The 18,770-nt window shown below is 38.2% G+C and overlaps 1 protein-coding gene across 2 annotated transcripts in view; it reads left to right on the top strand.

The window, feature by feature from the left end:
* Positions 1-18,770, top strand: part of ADGRA3 (adhesion G protein-coupled receptor A3) — a 132,025-nt gene that overhangs the window by 50,012 nt on the left and 63,243 nt on the right. For both annotated transcript variants that reach the window (XM_032400098.1, XM_032400097.1), the window contains 4 exons: positions 3,427-3,498; positions 9,259-9,330; positions 11,619-11,779; positions 13,909-14,122. In XM_032400098.1, the coding sequence (XP_032255989.1) occupies positions 3,427-3,498; positions 9,259-9,330; positions 11,619-11,779; positions 13,909-14,122 (519 nt within the window). The remainder of the gene's footprint in view (positions 1-3,426; positions 3,499-9,258; positions 9,331-11,618; positions 11,780-13,908; positions 14,123-18,770) is intronic.

The following is an 18,770-nucleotide window of genomic DNA, read 5'->3' as shown; positions in this document are numbered from 1 at the left end:
GAACAAAAATGGAGTCTGTTGTGGGTGCCCAGTAGTGTGCCCGGGTCCAGAGATACAAGGGTAACTCAGGAACCCCTCGAGGGCTTGGCCATCTCGTGGAATCCTGCGCACCGACCAGGAGCCTGGATGCGGACTTGGAATCTCCTTGGAGAGAGAGGGAACTGTAGCCAGAGCGTGGCTGCCGAGAGCTGCTAGGACCCAGGCGTTCTGATGTGGGCGAGGGCCTGGAACACGGCCATAGCCAGGCTGCGTGCACTGGTCAGGGGAGAGGAGGGGCAGCGGCTTAGTAAGCTTGCTTGATGACAGTGAGTCACTTCCTTTGTGCTCCTCACCAGGTGCACACGGAGGGTCCATTTGAATCAGGGGTGGGAACAGGAGGCCTCAAGTAGGAAGCGGGAGTGTGGGTGTTAGACCCACCCTATCAGGAACTGGGGCTGAGGCTGAACCGTCTTTGTTTTATTTGTCCCTCCTGGAAATTCTGAGTTTGGGAACTTCTAGAATATCTTTCCCTCCAGCTTTTTCTTTTTTTTTTTTTTCTCCTATGGAGGGATATGGCGTCATATTGCCAGACAAGACAGACAGCTTATTCCCTCCCTTTGTGATTGGCCCCACTTTACTCCCAGCTTTTTGGGAGGGAAGCTCTTTCTAGGAAGATACATGCTAATAATGTCTTCATGTTGAGATACGGGTTGAAGGCAACTTGACTGCTAATAAAAAGCGGTTTCATCAGGATGTTTTCAGGATAATGCAGAATATCTTAGATTCTCTCTCCAGTTCTTTATCCTTCAGTAAATAATTTCTCAAGTACTTCCATCCAAAATAAATAAATAAATTTCTTGTTCAGTAGCATTTAATTACTGATCTCGTCCCTGGCACTGCCTGAGCATTTTTTCATTGCATTACACGTTAAGTAGTCTCTTATGTTCTTGCCTAGGAAGGTAATTGCCATTTATAATATTCATCCCGCTAGAAAATACATCCTTAATTTCAAACAGTTGACCTGTAATGGAACTTAAGGTATACGACTTGCAAGCTGAGAGAGTCCTATATGTAAACTCAGTGAGATACAAAGATATTTGTGGTAGTAATGTTTGCTGGTTGCTTGTGGATACGGGCGCTCTTTCTTATGAGGCTCTAAATCATTCATTTCAGTTGTGCCTCCCACTCGACAGCCACACATAAAGCTTTTTTTGTAAGTGTACCATGCCTTTGCCTTTATTTTATAGATAATTTGAATCAGGAAGATTAAGTGGCTTTCTGAAGGATAAACTACCAAAAGTAGGTAAAACCTAGACCTATTCAGTTTCTCTTTTGCTTTATCAACAAATTCAAGCTGATTCTCAATCTAAATAAAACCCATTATCAATACCTAAATACCATTTTAAATAGGTATAGCTGTAATGAAATTGTTTCCCAAAGAATCATTGGTAATTACACCAGTTAAAGCTCAGAAGTGAGACAAGATAATGAATTGAGCCCAGAAATGCTTGTTTAAGCAGCAATTCACAAAATGATGCCTAATTTTCTTAAACAGTAAAACCCAGAAATAAAAGGAAAATCAGCTGGAATAAAAAAAGTCCCATCGGATTAAATACTTACTTTAATATTCTGAGGAGCAGAAGCCTGGAACATAGCAGGTGCAGATAAAGTTTCGTATTGCTTAAGATTTTTTTTTTTTTTTAATCAAAAGTTGCCATAAGATAGGAAAGGCAGAACTGTGAAATTTAGGGAAACTCAGGATTACCTAAGCTAGATTTCGGAGTATCTAGGGGAGAAACTTAGCGCATAGGTGCCTGATTCGGATGCCCTGTCCTTATCATTTCCGGTTTCTAGTCTGGCTAATGCAGTTTCTGCTGTTGCCAAGTTATACAATTCGGACTCCAGCAGTTTTAGTTCAGAAATGGGTGGTGCACGTTGCTTCTGTAAAGAGTAACTCAGAGCACGACTCAAAGAATAGGTACTTTTCCATTACAAAGAATAATATGGACATTGAAGAAAAGGTGATAAAAATATTTTTGGAAGTTCAGTTTAGAATCTTGTTCTAATTCTTTTATCAAAATCCAGGGGGTGAATAATTCCTAAGTAGGAACTGATAAAAATTAAGATTCATTGTTTTAGGGTTTTCCTGCATGCAGTTTAGTAAGTCTAGCGATGGTAAAATTGCTGAAAGCCATGGGCTCTCACTTGAAGTTTACAGAAATTGTCATTTATTATCTCCCTGTTAGAATGCATTCTCTTGATTAAAATTTAAAATTGTGTTCACTCTCTGTGGTGTGGAGAAAAATAGTGCAGAAAGAACGCAATATCTACTACACATTTTATGTAGATAAAAAGGAAAAAGTTTCGTAGATTGAGGAGAAAAAAAAAACTTAGAAAGTAACATTTGATAGGAACTATAAGTTAGGAATGGGGCAGGGCGCCTGGGTGGCTCATTCGGTTAAGCCTCTGACTTCAGCTCAGGTCATGATCTCAGGGTCCTGGTACTGAGCCCCATGTGGGGCTCCACGCTCAGTGGGGAGTCTGCTTCTCCCTCTGCCCCTCCCCCACTTTGTGCACGCGTGTGCGCTCCCCCCTCAAATAAATAAATAAAATAAAATAAAATGTTAAGAGTGGGGCGCCCACGTGACTCAGTCAGTTAACTGTCCGACTCTTGATTTCAGCACAGGTCATGATCTCAGAGTCATGGGATTGAGCCCCTCCTCGGGCTCCATGCTCAGGGGGAGTTTGCTTGGGATTCTGTCTCTCTCCCTCTGCCCCACGCCCCGTTCTCCCTCCTTCTCTTTCTCTCTCTCTCTAAAATAAATAAATCTTAAAAAAAAAGTTTAGAGTGATGGGAAAAAATAACTAGGCCATTACCTAGATAAAGCTAAAGTAATCTGGCTTGGAGATTAAATAGTGAGGTAAAAGCAAACTCAGTTTTCTCATTACAGTCAAAACTGATTGAGGGATGACATCAGAAAGCTTAAGTTTCAGGTATTCTTGAGGAAATAAAACCTCCAGCATTTTGGTAATTTGCCCCTTTGTCTTTTGTCTGTCTGATGTTCGCTGACACTGGGCTCTGTCCCTGACTTCCACAGCTTAGTGAACGGTGTAGGTCATCTGAGGTATTCTCTCACAAACAGTAAGGTAGGTTGAGTCTCATTTTTACCACTCCAGCCTTATCGTGAGTCATTTTACAGGAGTAAGTGCTTGAAATATGGGGGGCACTATAATTAGGCAGTGCTTAGTCTATACGCAGATAGGTGAAAGCAAGGATTGTTTTTTCTCTCAGTGCTCCCCTTAACTCACTTGAAGTAGGTAAACTTCTCAGGGATGCTGAAAAGAAAGGTCTAGCATGATACCTGGGTGCTGTTCTTGAATATTGAGCATATGAAACCTTCATCCAAGAGAACTAATTGAAGACACTTTTTCCCCCTTTCTCCTCAGGGATCTGACTAACAATCGAATAGGATGTCTGAATGCAGACATATTTCGAGGACTCGCCAATCTGGTTAGGCTGTAAGTATGTCTTTTCTACTAAAATATAAGAAGACATGTGGACTAGTACCCAGATATTTATAGACACCTAGGACATGTCTGATAGTAAAGTAGCAGCTGTCAGGATTATAGAAGGAGAAGGAGATAAGGAGCTGGAAATTCAATCTTGGGGATATAATGTCATCAGAACATAATATTGTGTATTATGCACACACACACACACACACACACACAGAGCCCCTTAATGGGGTGTATGCCTCAGGGAACATGTTCATGTTGAGAGAGATGGTCAGAAGCTTTGCTGGTCTGGATAAATTTCCTGGAAGGGGTAAAACCTGAGCTGATGGCCCAGAGATTGCAGAGATTTGATTAGTTAGAAAGGAAAAGAAGCGAGCCAGTGATGCATGAAGGTGGAAGGTGAGAGCAAAGAGCAAAGTCAAGGGGAAAGCCGTTGATGTGAAGAGTGAAATCACCATTTGAATCATGCCTCTGACTTTGTGATTTGGGGTGAGTTCACTTTTCTGAGCTTTTCTGTTTTTTTTCCATCTGTTAAAGTAGGTTCATGGTACCTCGAAGTTATTATAAAGATTAATTAAAATTTGATCTGTATCTATCTCTTTTATAATTTATATATAATATAAATACAGAAGAACTTTGTATAAGCCATCAAATAACATTTTTATTTTCTTTTTAAAATGAGGAGGCTCTATTTGGGAGTAACTAGAAATCAAGCTGATTATCTTTAATAGAACTTTATATGGGAGCATATGAAAGGCAGACGGGCTTAGAACGGATTTAACAATAGGAAGCCACTGAAGGACATTTACGTTGGGAAAGTGGCATCCTGTTTTACAGAATAGTTGTCTGGGAATAGGGTGCAGGATGAAATTTGGCATTGAGGGTCAAAGGTCTAGTTACAAGGATTGTCTATGCCTGGTTCTTTCTGTGGCTTTTCAGAATGTTTCTGCAACTTCATTCATGTTAACTTTATTATATATATTTTTAAGATTTTATTTATTGATTTGAGAGAGAGAGACAGTGAGAGAGAGATCATGAGCAGGGGGGAAAGAGTAGAGGGGGAAGCAGACTCCCCACTGAGCAGGGAGCCTGATGTGGGACTTGATCATGACCTGGGATCATGACCTGAGCCAAAGGCAGACGCTTAACCGACTGAGCCACTCAGGCGCCCATTCATGTTCACTTTAAAAAAGCTCTTAGGGCCTTCAATGGTGAGATCATTTCATCTCTGCAGTAAAGGGAGGGGACTTCAGATCACTTGTTAGGATACCACCAGGTACTCCTGCTTCTTTACAAACTTCTAGTATTTTTCAGTGAGCCCTTTAATTTGGGAGGAGAGATACATGGCCAAACTTAAGTGTTTAAGTGTAAGATTGATTTGGTACACAGCTTTGCTCATAACTTGAAATTAATTAAACCAATTGCATTTTTCTTTTTTTGTGGCTGGATTGCAGCAATTTTATTTCAGTGCTTCTGTTATCTCTTCTTGAGAGTCTTGTATTTCTGGTTCTGAGGACTGCATAAGAATTGGCAAAATGAGGCATTTATGAAGGAAAAATCTGTTATATTTTTGGGTAGCTGTGACTCAAGTAATGAAAAAGAGTCTTGAGTTTACCGTTTCATCGACTTTAGTTCCAGATGAATTTATAACTGTGGCTCAGGGATTCTTGACCCATCAGCAAATGTTCCTTAGGCAAAAGAGCTGGAAGGGACAGTCTTTACATTAGGGCCACTTACTATTTCCTTACACTTTTTTTTTTTCCCTCCTGCATCAAAAGCTGAAGTTTTTGGAAGTTCTGAAGCTTGGGTCCATCTCTTACATTTTTATTAATTCTGTGCTATCTGTTGTGAGACGTTACAGGACATTTATCCAAGTGAATCATTAAAGCAGAAGAATAGCAGTACCAAGTTTCCCACTTTGAGATTTGGTTGAGTGATTTTGTAGCCCATGTAATAATAGGTCACTGTGGCTCTTTTAAATGCAACACTCTATGGCATATACAGAAATAAACCTGACTTTATGTCCTTTAAAGACTGTTCTAAGAAAAATTGGCAATTGAGGTAGCTTTTTTAACTTCAGGAATGCATTGCAGTGGAGATGCTTATAATAAGTTGGGTTGACACAGGTCTAGAGTCAGGGATCAAGAAACTTTGGACGAGTGTGCTGTATGGATAGCAGCAAACTGCAGATTTCTAGGCTCTCTGAGCCAGCCTGGATGCTGGTTGTGAAGGCTGGTAACTATCTGTGTTTCCCACTGGGAAGAAAAGCACCTTCTCAATCCAACAAGTGGAAAAGGGAATTTGATTAGCCATCGGGCATGTAGTGCATTTCTTACATAAAGTCTGTCTCCCACCCAGGAGAGCAGGTGTATATAGAAGAAGGGAATCCAGAGTGGATCACTCTTTATAGATATCTCCTTTACTGCTTCTTCAGCTGGATTCTCTGGATTGCCTTGGAACCTGGGATCTGGGACTGGTGGGGCCTCTTAGCCAAGAAGGCTGGAGTGGAGGCCCCCTAGGGCCTGGGTGAGACCCTGGCAGACAGATGGTGGTCTTCTCGCGCATGCTTCTCATCGTTTTGAAACAAGTCATGGCTTTGGAGGTTTAGGTTAAGAATTCAGAAATAACTTTAAATATGTCTGAGGCTTCAGTGGACATGGATGTAGGGGGCCTAATTGATTAATCCTGTATATGGATCTTTGCCTTTGTTGATGGAGAATTTCTGGGGACAACTGTCTCAGAGAAGTGAAGACATACTCCCAGATGTTCCTACCCCATCCCTCTCCACAGTGGAAATAACTGGCAAACCAAAGATGGGGAGCCAGAAATGAACTTCTGTGAAGTCTCTGTCCTTCACTTAGGATGTCACTTTCCAGAGAAGTTGTCAGGAGCACAACAGATCAAAAGCTTTCCTTTTTTCCCCTTTTTTATGAATTTTTATCAGTTTACATCTTGTATTTTTTTCTAAGAATTATACCTTTAATATTTTTCTGTCAGAAATAATTGGTGAGTCCTGGGTGGTTCAGTCAGTTAAGCATCTGTCTTTGGCTCAGGTCATGATCCCAGCATCCTGGGATGGAGGTGCCCCCCCCACCCCCCAGTCTGGCTCCCTGCTCAGCGGGGAGCCTGCTTCTCCCTCTCCCCATGCTCCTCCCTCCCCCTGCTTGTGCTCTCTCTCGAATAAATAAATAAAGTTAAAAAAGAAATAATCGGTGAGTGATATTTATAAGAACTTCCTTTATACAATTGAACAATTACTGATGTCATTAAGTAATAAAACCACATAGAGATTTGAAGGAAAAATTAAACCTCCCTTCCATCGCTTCAGACGTATCATCGTGAGCTAGCGTGTGCTAGCTATCTGGTGTATTATTTTCAGATTTTCTGTTGCCCCCACAAAGGTACAGGCATACATATCGGGCTTTAAATTTGTGCTGTACTCAGCAATTTACTTAAAAAAATCACCAGCATGTCATTAATATCTTTTCAAGAGGGTACATGTTGATATAGTTTGTGTTTGTTAATAATTACAGAATATTCCAAGTATAGAACTGATTGTAATTTAGTCACTTATTCCTCCGTTGTAGGAGATTCCACCTGATTGCATTTCCCCCGCCTTTAACAAATTGGCCCTGGTAAACATCCCTTGTATACACATAGGTGATGCATCGTACATATTTAACTTACAGGAATTCAAATGTATCTGTTTAGCAAAAAGTTAAGTAAATAAAGAAAAATTAAGATATTAAGAAACCACAGTGTAAAGGGGTGGGAGTGGGGATGGATGGATAATTCACCTGCTATTGTATTCAGGGAGCTGATAGGACATGGGAACAGTGACTTTGCTGGTTGTCATTCTCAGTTCCCTTTTACTTTTTTGTGTAAGTATCTCAGAGCTGGAGTGTGATTCTGGTGTTTTAAAATGTGTGTAAGTTTTTATGGTCCCCAGACCGAAGCCAGTACTCTGGTGTTCAGCCAGTCTTCTTCTAGCACTGGAGGGAAAATTAGTTTGTGTTGGGATTTGCTGAGAGCATGGTGTGTCTTACTCCAATGTGATTCCTTCCTTCCTCTGTGATTTTTAAAAGGAAATAGCTAATAATATCTAATGATTAGAATGAAATTACCTAATAATTAGAATCTAATGATCCCTGTGAGATGCCATTATTTTGTTTATACTTAAATCCTATATTTGTATGGTAGAGTTTTATTTCCAACTTACTATTATAGAATCTTTCAAACTTGTAAAAAACAAACAAACAAACAAAACCAAAACATTAGAGACAATTGTATAAGGAATCTCCATGTCTCCTTCCCCCAGTTTCAACACTTAGCAGTTTCATAGCCAGTCTTGTTTTAGTTCTATCTGCCATCTCTTTGTCTTCCTGCCTACGTTATTTTAAACAGATCTAAGTAATCATATAATTCCACATAGGATAGCTTCATAAAAGTACTGTTGTTTGTTTTAATTGCAATACCCTTTTCAAGATCTACATTCAGTATCCCCTCTGATAGGCCAAAAAAGAGAAGGGCGTCTCTTTCATTGTTCTTTTAATTGACAGATACCCTTTTTTTGTTTGTTTGCTTAAGTTCCTAGGTAGTTCTCCTGTGAAGATCAGAATCCTTTTATCCAGACGTTTTCTATCAAAAATTTGTATGCTACATTTAAAAGCCAATCCAGGGATGTTTTTACTGAATCTCATTGTATATTAATTTGTGAAGGATTGGCATTTGTGTAATACTAAGTCTTCCCAACCAGGAATACACTGCTGCAGAATCCCATCTATCGACTGTCACTTTCTCCCACATGGGAGGGATTCAGCCCAGACTCCAGAGGAGAGGTCCAGGTCTCAGGACATCTTCCTTGAGAATTCTAGGTTTAAGTTGTATCTATTCTTGATATTAAAACAGGCACTGAACAGAGCTTGTGGTGATTAGACCATCCTGCCATCTTCCCAGAGCCTTCAGTCCCATTTTAGTATTAGAAGCTTCCTGAAGATGGAGTCTACATCCTGAATAGCCACCACTGTTGAGCACCTACTGTGTACCCCAGCTTGTTACTAGCTGCCAGGGGTACCCTGGTAAATAAGACCCACAAGGCCCTCTGTCTTGGAGCTTAGGGTCAAGTGTGGAATCATTATGGGTATAACAAACCACCTCAAATTGTAGCATAGGGCATTCTTGGTTTAATTCATATAAAACTCTGCAAGGTTTTAAATATTTATTAAAGTCATCTGATACAAGGGGAAACAAGATAGGTTAAGTAATTTGCCCAAGGCCAGCACTGAATTATGTCAGTTTTAAACCCCGGACTCATCGCACTCCGTTGACATATTTTATTCAGTTCCTGTGGGTTGCTGCTGCTGTTATTCAGGTCATCCCTGTCCTTTTCTTGTTTTTACATTTCTGTTTTCTTAAATGATGAGTTAACACGTGAAGAGTAATTCACTTATAATGAGAGTGTGACTAAAGTTCTGGCTCAGTCAGGTACCTTTCAGATTCACCTGGTATGTGGTAGAAAATCATTACCTGATAGTAGTAACTTCAAAATAATTTTATTACTTTATTTTGGTTGAGAACAAATTTCTTTATCCCTGGATAAAACATTTATTAGTTGTTCCCTTTTTATAAGATTTAAAACAACTTTCATAAATTCTTTATAACATTATTCAGTGATTATAGGACACGTTAGGAAATTGTATAAAATGATATATAATCGTTAGTATTTTTTAAATGAGATTATTTCCTTTTTTTTTTTTTTCCTAGAAACCTTTCAGGGAATTTGTTTTCTTCATTATCTCAAGGAACTTTTGATTATCTTGGCTCATTACGGTCTTTGTAAGTAATTTTTTTTTCCTGTTTTGATAAATATATCTTGGTTTTTAAAAATTAAGAACAGTTATTAAATGGTTTAAGAGACTTCATAGGGAAAATCTGATGATTTTGCAAAAGTTGGACTCTCACTCGAGAGTATGCATTCTCATTGGAAAACATACCGTAAACCTGAATAATGTGTTTCAGACTGGGACAACCGTTTTCTCCTTAGAATACTATATCTCTCTATATTTAGAGTAAATAAATTGGCAATTCATTCTCTTTCACTTTATTTTTCAAGTTTGAAAATATTTTACTGTTTGACTAGTTGAATCCACAAAGTATAAAATATCCCTCCCTATGAAGAATCTATAGTTAAGAATATTTTATGCTTTTGGGATTTACCTTTTATCCTGTAACCCCTTTCCCAAACTGAATTCACAACTTATTACTGACATTGCTAGGAATGTTTATGTAGAATGCTTGCTTTGTACAATCAATGCAAGATCATATTGACACAGTTTTCTGTAGCTTTAGAATTGGTAGATTTTTTTTTTTTTTCCTCCCGGAGCAGTTTTGTTAACTGAAATTGTATGGGAGTTCCTTTTGACAGTAATGGTATTTCTAGCTAAACCATAATATGTTTCAAACTATAAGTTACACTAATTTCTATTGGAAATACAGTTAAATATAATGCTTTTTAAATTTTTATTGTGTATAATTTATGGGATTGACTCTTTTTCCAAGGAAAAATGTCTTCTCTAGCAGATGCTGTTTGGTGTTTGCTGACTTCTTTCCTACATCCCCTCCCTCCCCTCCCCTTCTCTGCTCTTCTCCTTGAAGTTTCTAGACCTAACACTTAGCAGTTTTCAGTGAGATGTAGCTAATACTTAGGCATTCATCTGGCTCCTCAGCATTATGGCGGACCCATGTACATGCTTCTGGAGCTATGTTGGATTAAACTCTGGTCTTTTTGTTTCCGTTACTGTTTTTTAGTGAAAACATCTCTTTTTGGCATATTTAGTGGGCTCAAGTCAACCATTTATGTGAAGTTAAGAAAATAAAAAAGACTACAAAGAATAATTGGGCTTTTGAGACCCTGGGTAGCAGGAATGTAGGAAGTATTTTTGTCCAAAAACTGGGGAAAATGACGAGTGTTTTTTTACCTGATAGTGCTGGAAACCGACCAGAAGGTGGTGCTTAGGAGTTAGAAATCAGTCCAGGCATCCTGTATTGGTTTTTAAAATTTACTTTCTCTTTGTGTATCTCATTCCAGCTCCCATCCTCTCTTTTTTTTTTTTTTTGCCAGAACTAATAAGATGAAGCCTGTGCTTGTATGCTATCTGTGTTAGGAGCACACATTATGTTTGCTCTTTGCACTTTGATTTATTTGTATAGAACACGTTACATTCTGTATTGGTTGTATTTATTTTCTTCCACTATTATATAATGTCCTCCAGGTTGACAGGGGACAGTATCTGTATTTATTGTTATTAGCTGGACTTAGCATCCTGTGCAGCACATAAATAGCACTTTGTAAAACCAAGTATTCAATAAATTATTGTGCTTTTATCCAAGCTATATATATTATCCTCTCTTTGTTTCTTATACCCAGGTGCCAAATTATAAAACTTCTTGCCTCATGTAAAAATAATTCTGTATATCCTTTCATATCAAGTGTGAGGTATTCTTCTATTTTTGATTGGTTGAGTCTGTACCCCTTAAGTTTGTAAGTATCTTGGTATCAGTTGGTGCAAGCAGAGAGGTGTCAGAAAGAGTCTCCACTCTTGATAAACTTAGACTCTAGTCAGACAGAATATAACCATGGTAAACGGTCACATATTCCTTTATGTTGCCAAAATTAATAGTTCAAAGGCATTTAAGGCAAGAACATGGCAATGATTTTGGAACAATTAGGGAAGTCTTCAAGGTCCTGTGTTAGTGCCACCATGCTTAATTGATGAATGGGTAGAAATTCGATTTCGCACAGAAGATGGGAGATTTGGTCTTCTGGACCCTGGGATTAAGGAACTTGTTGCATAGAAGGGGGATGATATGTAGATTTGTGTTTGCATCCCAGCTTTGATCTAAAGCAGGTAGTCCCTGAATTAGCAGGGAGGCGTGCTGGGGTCAGCCATTCCACCTCTCCTCTCACTGGAAAGGAGAAGAGAACCAGTTGGTATAGTATGTGCTAAAGGCCGCTGAGGGTGAGCGGTGGTGTGCTTGTCACCCAAAGCAGAAGCCAATATAAAGCAAACGTGCTGTTTAATTTTACTCACCATACTCCCTAATTTGTATTTTGTATGCTACAGAGAATTTCAGACTGAGTATCTTTTGTGTGATTGTAACATATTGTGGATGCATCGCTGGGTGAAGGAGAGAAACATCACCGTTCGGGACACGCGCTGTGTTTATCCGAAGTCTCTTCAGGCCCAGCCAGTCACGGGGGTGAGGCAAGAGTTGCTGACATGCGGTAAGGGAGAAGGGGAAGCAGAGGAAGGGTTTGCCATATTTTACTTGCTACTCTGTTTTTCTTGACAATCTGAAAATTCTCTGTTTACTGTGCTGGAATTGATTATAACCATTAATCTTCACGGATCTGATAATACATATTTAGTTTATGCGAACAGTTAAGTCAGCTGGATAAAAAATCGTTTTTTTGATTGGTGTTTAAGGTTCTTGGGTTCTGAACAGCTTTCTTTATGGAAAACAATTTCAGAGAATAGTGTAGAGCTTCAGATTTTCCATCAGTTGGCAAGCCAGGAATTTGTTGATAGTTAAAAAAAAAAAAATCTGAGGATGCAATCATTATTTGTTGGTAGGAGTGTGAAATAATAGAGCCTTTTTGATACAGAATTTGGCAGTATGTATCAGTGTTCTTAAAAATTTGATACAGTTTGATCCAGTAATTCTACACGAGGGTTTAATTCTTAGGAAATGATCAGCTTTGTATGTCAGTATTTAAGTATGAGCATATCTTCAAGTCTCAAAAATAGGGGATTGGTTAAATGACTTGTGACACATCCATTTATAATATGCAGCTATTGAAAATCATGATTTTGAATAGTATCTGAAGACTTGAGGGAAATATGTTTATTAAATTAAAAAGAAAAAAAAAAACACATGAACCAAAAACAGTCCTTAAAATGATCAAAGGAGTTTCCAGTTTAGTCTTTGTATCTGGAAATAAGAGTTCTGTACTTTTTTACATTTTCTCTTTATTATCATTATTGTTGTAGTTCCACAAGTAAAGCATGCTATTGGATGAAAATTAAGATTTGTGTAAAGAAATAGCATATACATATATCAGATCATCATGATGTACACTTGAAATATCTTACAATTTTGAATGGGGGAGGGGAGAATACAAATAAATATCTTACAGTTTTGTCAGTTATACCTCAGTAAAGCTGGAAGAGAAGAGAAACTAAAGGAAGTAAACCAAACAAAGCCCATCTTGCATTCTTATCACTCAAAGGTAGCTGTTATCAAAGATAACTTAGTGTATTTTCTTCATCTTTTTCCCGTGCTTTGACCAAAATGTCATCATACTCTAATGATATTTTGTAACTTTTTAAAACCTGAGATAATGTAAACCCATTTCCTCATCATATAAAATAGATGCATACCAATTCATGATATAGATGTTGTTATCATGTCTCTTTAGGTTGTTAATAATTTCTTCATAAATAATTGCAAGGATTAATTTGCTTGCATGCATGTTTGCATATGTGCTGTTATTCCTTTAAATAGACTGCTGCAAAAAACAGTAGACTGTGGACTAAATATTCTAAAGGCCTTTAATGAGTTCATGGTGTTTGTGTGTATTTTTGCATACATATTTAGGATTCCTCCCTTTTGTTTATATGACTGGAAAAAAAGAATATCAGCTTTTTAATAGTGATGGTAATATATGGGATTTTAAAATATTTTTCTTTCCCTTTTCTTTAAATGTTCTAAATTTTTTCAATGAGTATGCATTACTTATATAAGCAGAAACCAGTGGTTTAATCAAAGGTAGTACTGTCTGCTGAAGGTATTCTAAAATTATATATATACTTATCACCAGTTCCATTCTCCAGATTTAGGTATCATTTTACAATCTGTTTTTTTTTTTAGTAATTGCTTAGATACCACCAAAAAGGAAAAACTTTAAGTGTCAGAACTGATTATGAGATGGTTTCATTTCAATTTTACTAATTTTGTTTTCATCTAGGACCCATTTATCTCAGTAGGAGCCTTGTTGGTGCTAGCATTAAAATGCTGGTTGCTGAGGAAAACTTGTTTCTCCATTTAAAAAATTTTTAATTAGAATTTCTATAACTTTTTTTAAGATTTTATTTATTAGAGAGAAAGAGCGAGAGAGCACGTGCACACGCACACATGAGCAGGGGGAGGGCAGAGGGAGAGGGAGAAGCAGGCTTCCCGCTGAGCAGGGAGCCCGATGCGGGGCTCGATCCCAGGACCCTGGGATCATGACCTGAGTCGAAGGCAGATGCTTAACCGAATGAGCCACCCAGGCTGCCCCTCTATAACTTTTAATTCTGGGGTGTGACTATAGTATTGTATTTGTTTACTGAGTCTTCATTTTATTGTCTGTAGACCCACCCCTTGAATTACCATCTTTCTACATGACTCCATCTCATCGTCAAGTTGTGTTTGAAGGAGACAGCCTCCCCTTCCAGTGTATGGCTTCATATATTGATCAGGACATGCAAGTGTTATGGTATCAGGATGGACGGATAGTTGAAACTGATGAATCACAAGGTATCTTTGTTGAAAAGAACATGATTCACAACTGCTCGTTGATTGCAAGGTAAACTGTGGATTTTATTTATTTCAGAATTGTCACGTTTAGTTAGAATTTAAATTAATAGTTTATCTTCTTGCATTTTAAAATGCAAACCTTTGGTTTTCCTTTTCCTGATTTTTACTTCTCCAGAAATTAAGGAGTTGCCTTTTCATCCAGTTGTGATGAAAAAAAGCATAGGATTAAAGGGAAACACCGCTATACTTTTTGTTTAAAGTTTTAGGTGGGAAGATGTAAACTTTTAATGCCAAACTTAATTTCTAACCATTTACTGCTGCTAAACTCAGATTTTCACTTTTAGCAATCACCTAATTTTCACTCTCTTGGTTAATGCTACATCTTAAGATACTTCCTTTCTCTACTCCACTGGTATAAAAAAAATAACACCTGTCCTGTTAATCCCATGCCTGGTATGATCACCAAAATCATTAATTCAAATGAACTTTATAAAGTATAAAAAACAGAGTAAAAATATATGTATTACCATCACTATATATTTTGTTTTGGTAAAATCTTAATCTATAGGCATTGAATTTCCTTTTTCTTCTCCCCCCGTCTCTCTCTGTTTCTGTGTGTCTCTTTCTGTCTCTCTTTCTTTTTTCCCTTCCTACCAATTTCTTAAAGACAGAACTCAACTTGAATATTTAATAATAGATTTGTAGTTTCCACACTCTGCCAGGGCGTCTTAGGGTAATATCACTGCAGATTCATAGAAGTGCCATTAAAAAAAAGTCTATAGCTATCTATCTAGAAAATAAAGACCCTCTGAGTTGAGAATCATGTCTGGGAGTTTTTGGGGTAGAATATTCTATTTTATAATTTCTGTTTCCCTACTGAGATTTCCTGTCTTGTTTATTAGAAGCATATTTTCCTTTGTGTCTTCTAACATATTTATAGTAGATGCTTTTAAATCCTTGCCTGCTCTTTCCAACATCTGGGTCATCTTGGGATCCTGACCACTGACTGCTTTGCTTCTGTATATATTTTATAGTTTCCTATTTAAAAAAAATACTGTTTATGTATCTAGTAATGCTGGATTCTATCCTGGACGGTATGCATGATTCACTATAGAGAAGCTGACAAAGCACAGCCTATGGGCCACATGTGGACTGATGGGCCTACGGGCTAAGAATATTTTTTACATTTGTAAATGGTTACATTTCAAATGGTTATGTAAGTAGCTATATAATATCTTCCAAGTTGCTTCTTGGCCAGAAAAGCCTAAAATAATTACTGTCTGGCCTTTATTTTTTTTATTTTTAAAGATTTTATTTATTTGACAGAGAGCACAAGCAGGGGGAGTGGGAGAGGGAGAAACAGGCTCCCTGCTGAGCGGGGAGCCCGATGCGGGACTCGATCCCAGGACCCTGGGATCATGACTTGACCTGAAGGCAGACGCTTAGCCAACTGAGCCACCCAGGCGTCCCACTGTCTGGCCTTTAAAGAAAAACCACTTTTTGCAAATCCCTGACTCTGGATTCTCTCCCATTTGCTTGAAGTCAGCTGGTTTTTGTTCCCTTAAGCAGTTACTTGGCTAAACTCAAACTCCTAGTTGTCTTTTCTGTGATGGCAGCCGCTGAAATCTGTGTGGTGTCTACCCTATCTGTGGGAACCAGGGGCCGGTTAGAGATCTGCGTGATTTTATATGCAGAAGTTTGGGCTTCCAGCCATGTTCCTTTCTACCTCTGTGCTCTGGTATTTCAACAAGTAAGACTGAATTTCTGTTTGAGTAGGGCCTATCCTTGCACAAAAGCCGTTGGAAACCATTTCCTGGGTCTTACTCCCCAGTGCTGATGCCTTCTTCCTAGGGTCAACTTCTCTCTGGTTTCTGCTTGTTTTGGATCACTGGCCATGTGTTTGGATAGTTGTCATTTTGTAGTTTGTGCAGAGCTTATAAATAATAGTGAACTGCACGGAGGGTAGTTTGGTAGAAGCTGGTCTGCTGTTACCAGAATCAGAGTTCCTTTATTAGGGCATAAGATTGTCAGAAACAGTTTATTAGGTCCCAGTGAGAGAAGACTCTTAATTGTTACCTTACTTGTATTGTGGTGATAATTTCATAAGCGTATATATGGGTTAAAACTCATTAAGTTGTGAGCTTTAAGCAGTTTTATTATATGAGTAGGTAATAATACATGATACAAAAATAAAGCTTTAAAAATATATAGAACCCTGGGGCACCTGGGTGGCTCAGTTGGTTAAGCTGTCCGACTCTTGATTTCAGCTCAGGTCATAATCTCAGGGTTGTGAGATGGAGCCCCACATCAGACTCCATGCTGGGCGTGAAGCCTGCTTAAGACTCTCTCTCTCCCTCTCCCTCTGTCCCTTGCCCTCCCCCCAACCCCTGATCGTGCCCATACTCTCTCTAATTTAGAACTCTTAAATTTTGCAACTATAAAGTAACTAGATTAACTTTATAAATTTATTTCTGCAAGTCATACTTTGAATTCTTTATAGCAGTACAGAAAATTAATTCTAAGGTTAGCATCCTTGCCTTATAGTTTTGTTGGGAAGGACACTTGACTCATGTGAAAATCTTTCATATGAAGACTGAAGTCCTTTACCCAGAATTTGCCTCCGTATTAATAACGAAATTGCAGAAAAAGGAAGTATGGTATTGACTTGGTTAACCTGAGAGATAGCTGTTGATTCTTCATTGGTTTCTTTATGTCATCCATCCTTCATTAGTAAGAATCAGAGTTTGTAGTTTTCCTCAAATACGAAATCGAAGCTGCCTCTTCCTCCTTAAATTTCTAAATACGCTGCCTTGAGGATTCCTGGAAATTGTATTCTGATCATTAGTTTTAGACATTGAAGGTATTGCTAAAGGTCATCTTTAAAAACACGTTGGCAAAATATATTAGGACCTGAGCTCCCAGTGGGTGTGCTAAAGAGCCCTGGGACATCACAGTGAGTTCACTTACAGAGCTCCCGTGGGGTATTTTAAGTTTTGGAAGAAGCATGGTAATACTTGACCTTTTTTTGGACACCACACACCTACCAGCCCCAGGCAGTGATGATTTCATTAGATTGCGCTGCCTTCCTTTGCTGATGCCGTACTTGAGGGTGCCGAGTTCTTGGTGATCACTGTGGTGCAAAGCAAATACTGTGTGAAAGTCATTGTGCAACATGAAATAAGGGTCTCGCTGTCTGTTCTGTATCTGACATTAGATTAATTTTGGAGTGCTCAACAGACAAGCACAACCCATCAGGAAGTTGGGTTACTTAAGAATGAAATATTTATCTCAAATTGATGTGTTTTATTTTTTCAAATGGCTATGAAGTTATTAGGACACAGCTACACAGTTCTGGGATTTAATTTAGTAACTGGACCATCAGAGGTATTTCTTTTGGGTTCGGAGCTCTGTGAAACAGTTTTCTGATCAGTGAAGGTGCTGTGAACCAAGAAAGTTTGGGAACCTCTGGATTAGAGAATGATTGCTTATTTTGGAATTTGGTTGTTTAAATTTAATGTAAAATACTTTTGTGTCACTTTATCTCGAATGTATTTATTACAGCGTTTTGGATTATTCACTGACGTAATTAACAAAGATGATAAACATTTTCTCTGATTCAGAGTAACAGTGCCTCAAAGTCTTTATTTGAACATATGATGTTGTATAGCCATTAATGATTTAGGAGACTGGAAAAATGTGTCTTAACTTCAAGGCATAACTTTGTAAATTAATTAAAATGATATATCCTTTATGTCTAATTATCTCTTATTTTTCTATTTACATAAAAGCATAGCATGGTGGGTCATGTGGCAGGGAGAAAGGTTAATTGAAGGTTCTGACATTTGCTCTTTAATTAATAGGCTTTATATTAGAGAATTATGAGTTCATCTTGAAAATTGAATATACTGACAGCTCTTTAGAAATATAGCTGTTTTATAAATTGAAGTATACCTTTACATGGAAAACTCCTTTCGTTAAAGCATCAATTGGTAATTTATTAAATCTTTTTAGAGACTTAATGAGTTCCTCTGCAAAATATTTTTACCTTAAATATTTTAATTCTCTTCATAATATTAATCTCCTTCCTTCATGCTTGAATATTTCGCTCCAAATCAGTGAAAAGGTAGACATAACTTGGAAACGTCTCCATTAGTTTTGCTGAAGAATGTGCTGTGACGTTTTCACCTTTGCATTTGCTGTCCCCCTCCTCGCTGAGTCCTGTTCTCCCTCTTTCTGTCAGAAGCGTCAGGCATGATGTACCCTTGCGCTTTGTTCGTACTTCAGCTCTTACCAGGGCGTTTTTTTTTTTTTTTTTTATTAACATATAATGTATTATTTGTTTCAGAGGTACAGATCTGTGATTCATCAGTCTTACACAATTCACAGCGCTCACCATAGCACATACCCTCCCCAGTGTCTATCACCCAGCCACCCCATCCCTCCCACCCCCCTCCACTCCAGCAACCCTCAGTTTGTTTGCTGAGATTAAGAGTCTCTTATGGTTTGTCTCCCTCTCTGGTTTGACCTTGTTTCATTTTTCCCTCCCTTCCCCTATGATCCTCTGTCTTGTTTCTCAAATTCCTCATATCAGTGAGATCATATGATAATTGTCTTTCTCTGATTGACTTATTTTGCTTAGCATAATACTCTCTAGTTCCATCCACGTCGTTGCAAGGGGCAAGATTTCATTTTTTTTT

Source organism: Phoca vitulina, unplaced genomic scaffold, assembly GCF_004348235.1.
Source record: "Phoca vitulina isolate PV1807 unplaced genomic scaffold, GSC_HSeal_1.0 scaffold3, whole genome shotgun sequence".
NCBI classification, from domain to species: domain Eukaryota; kingdom Metazoa; phylum Chordata; class Mammalia; order Carnivora; family Phocidae; genus Phoca; species Phoca vitulina.
Note: the sequence above shows the minus strand (reverse complement) of the source record. Positions and strands in the feature narration are given on the sequence as shown.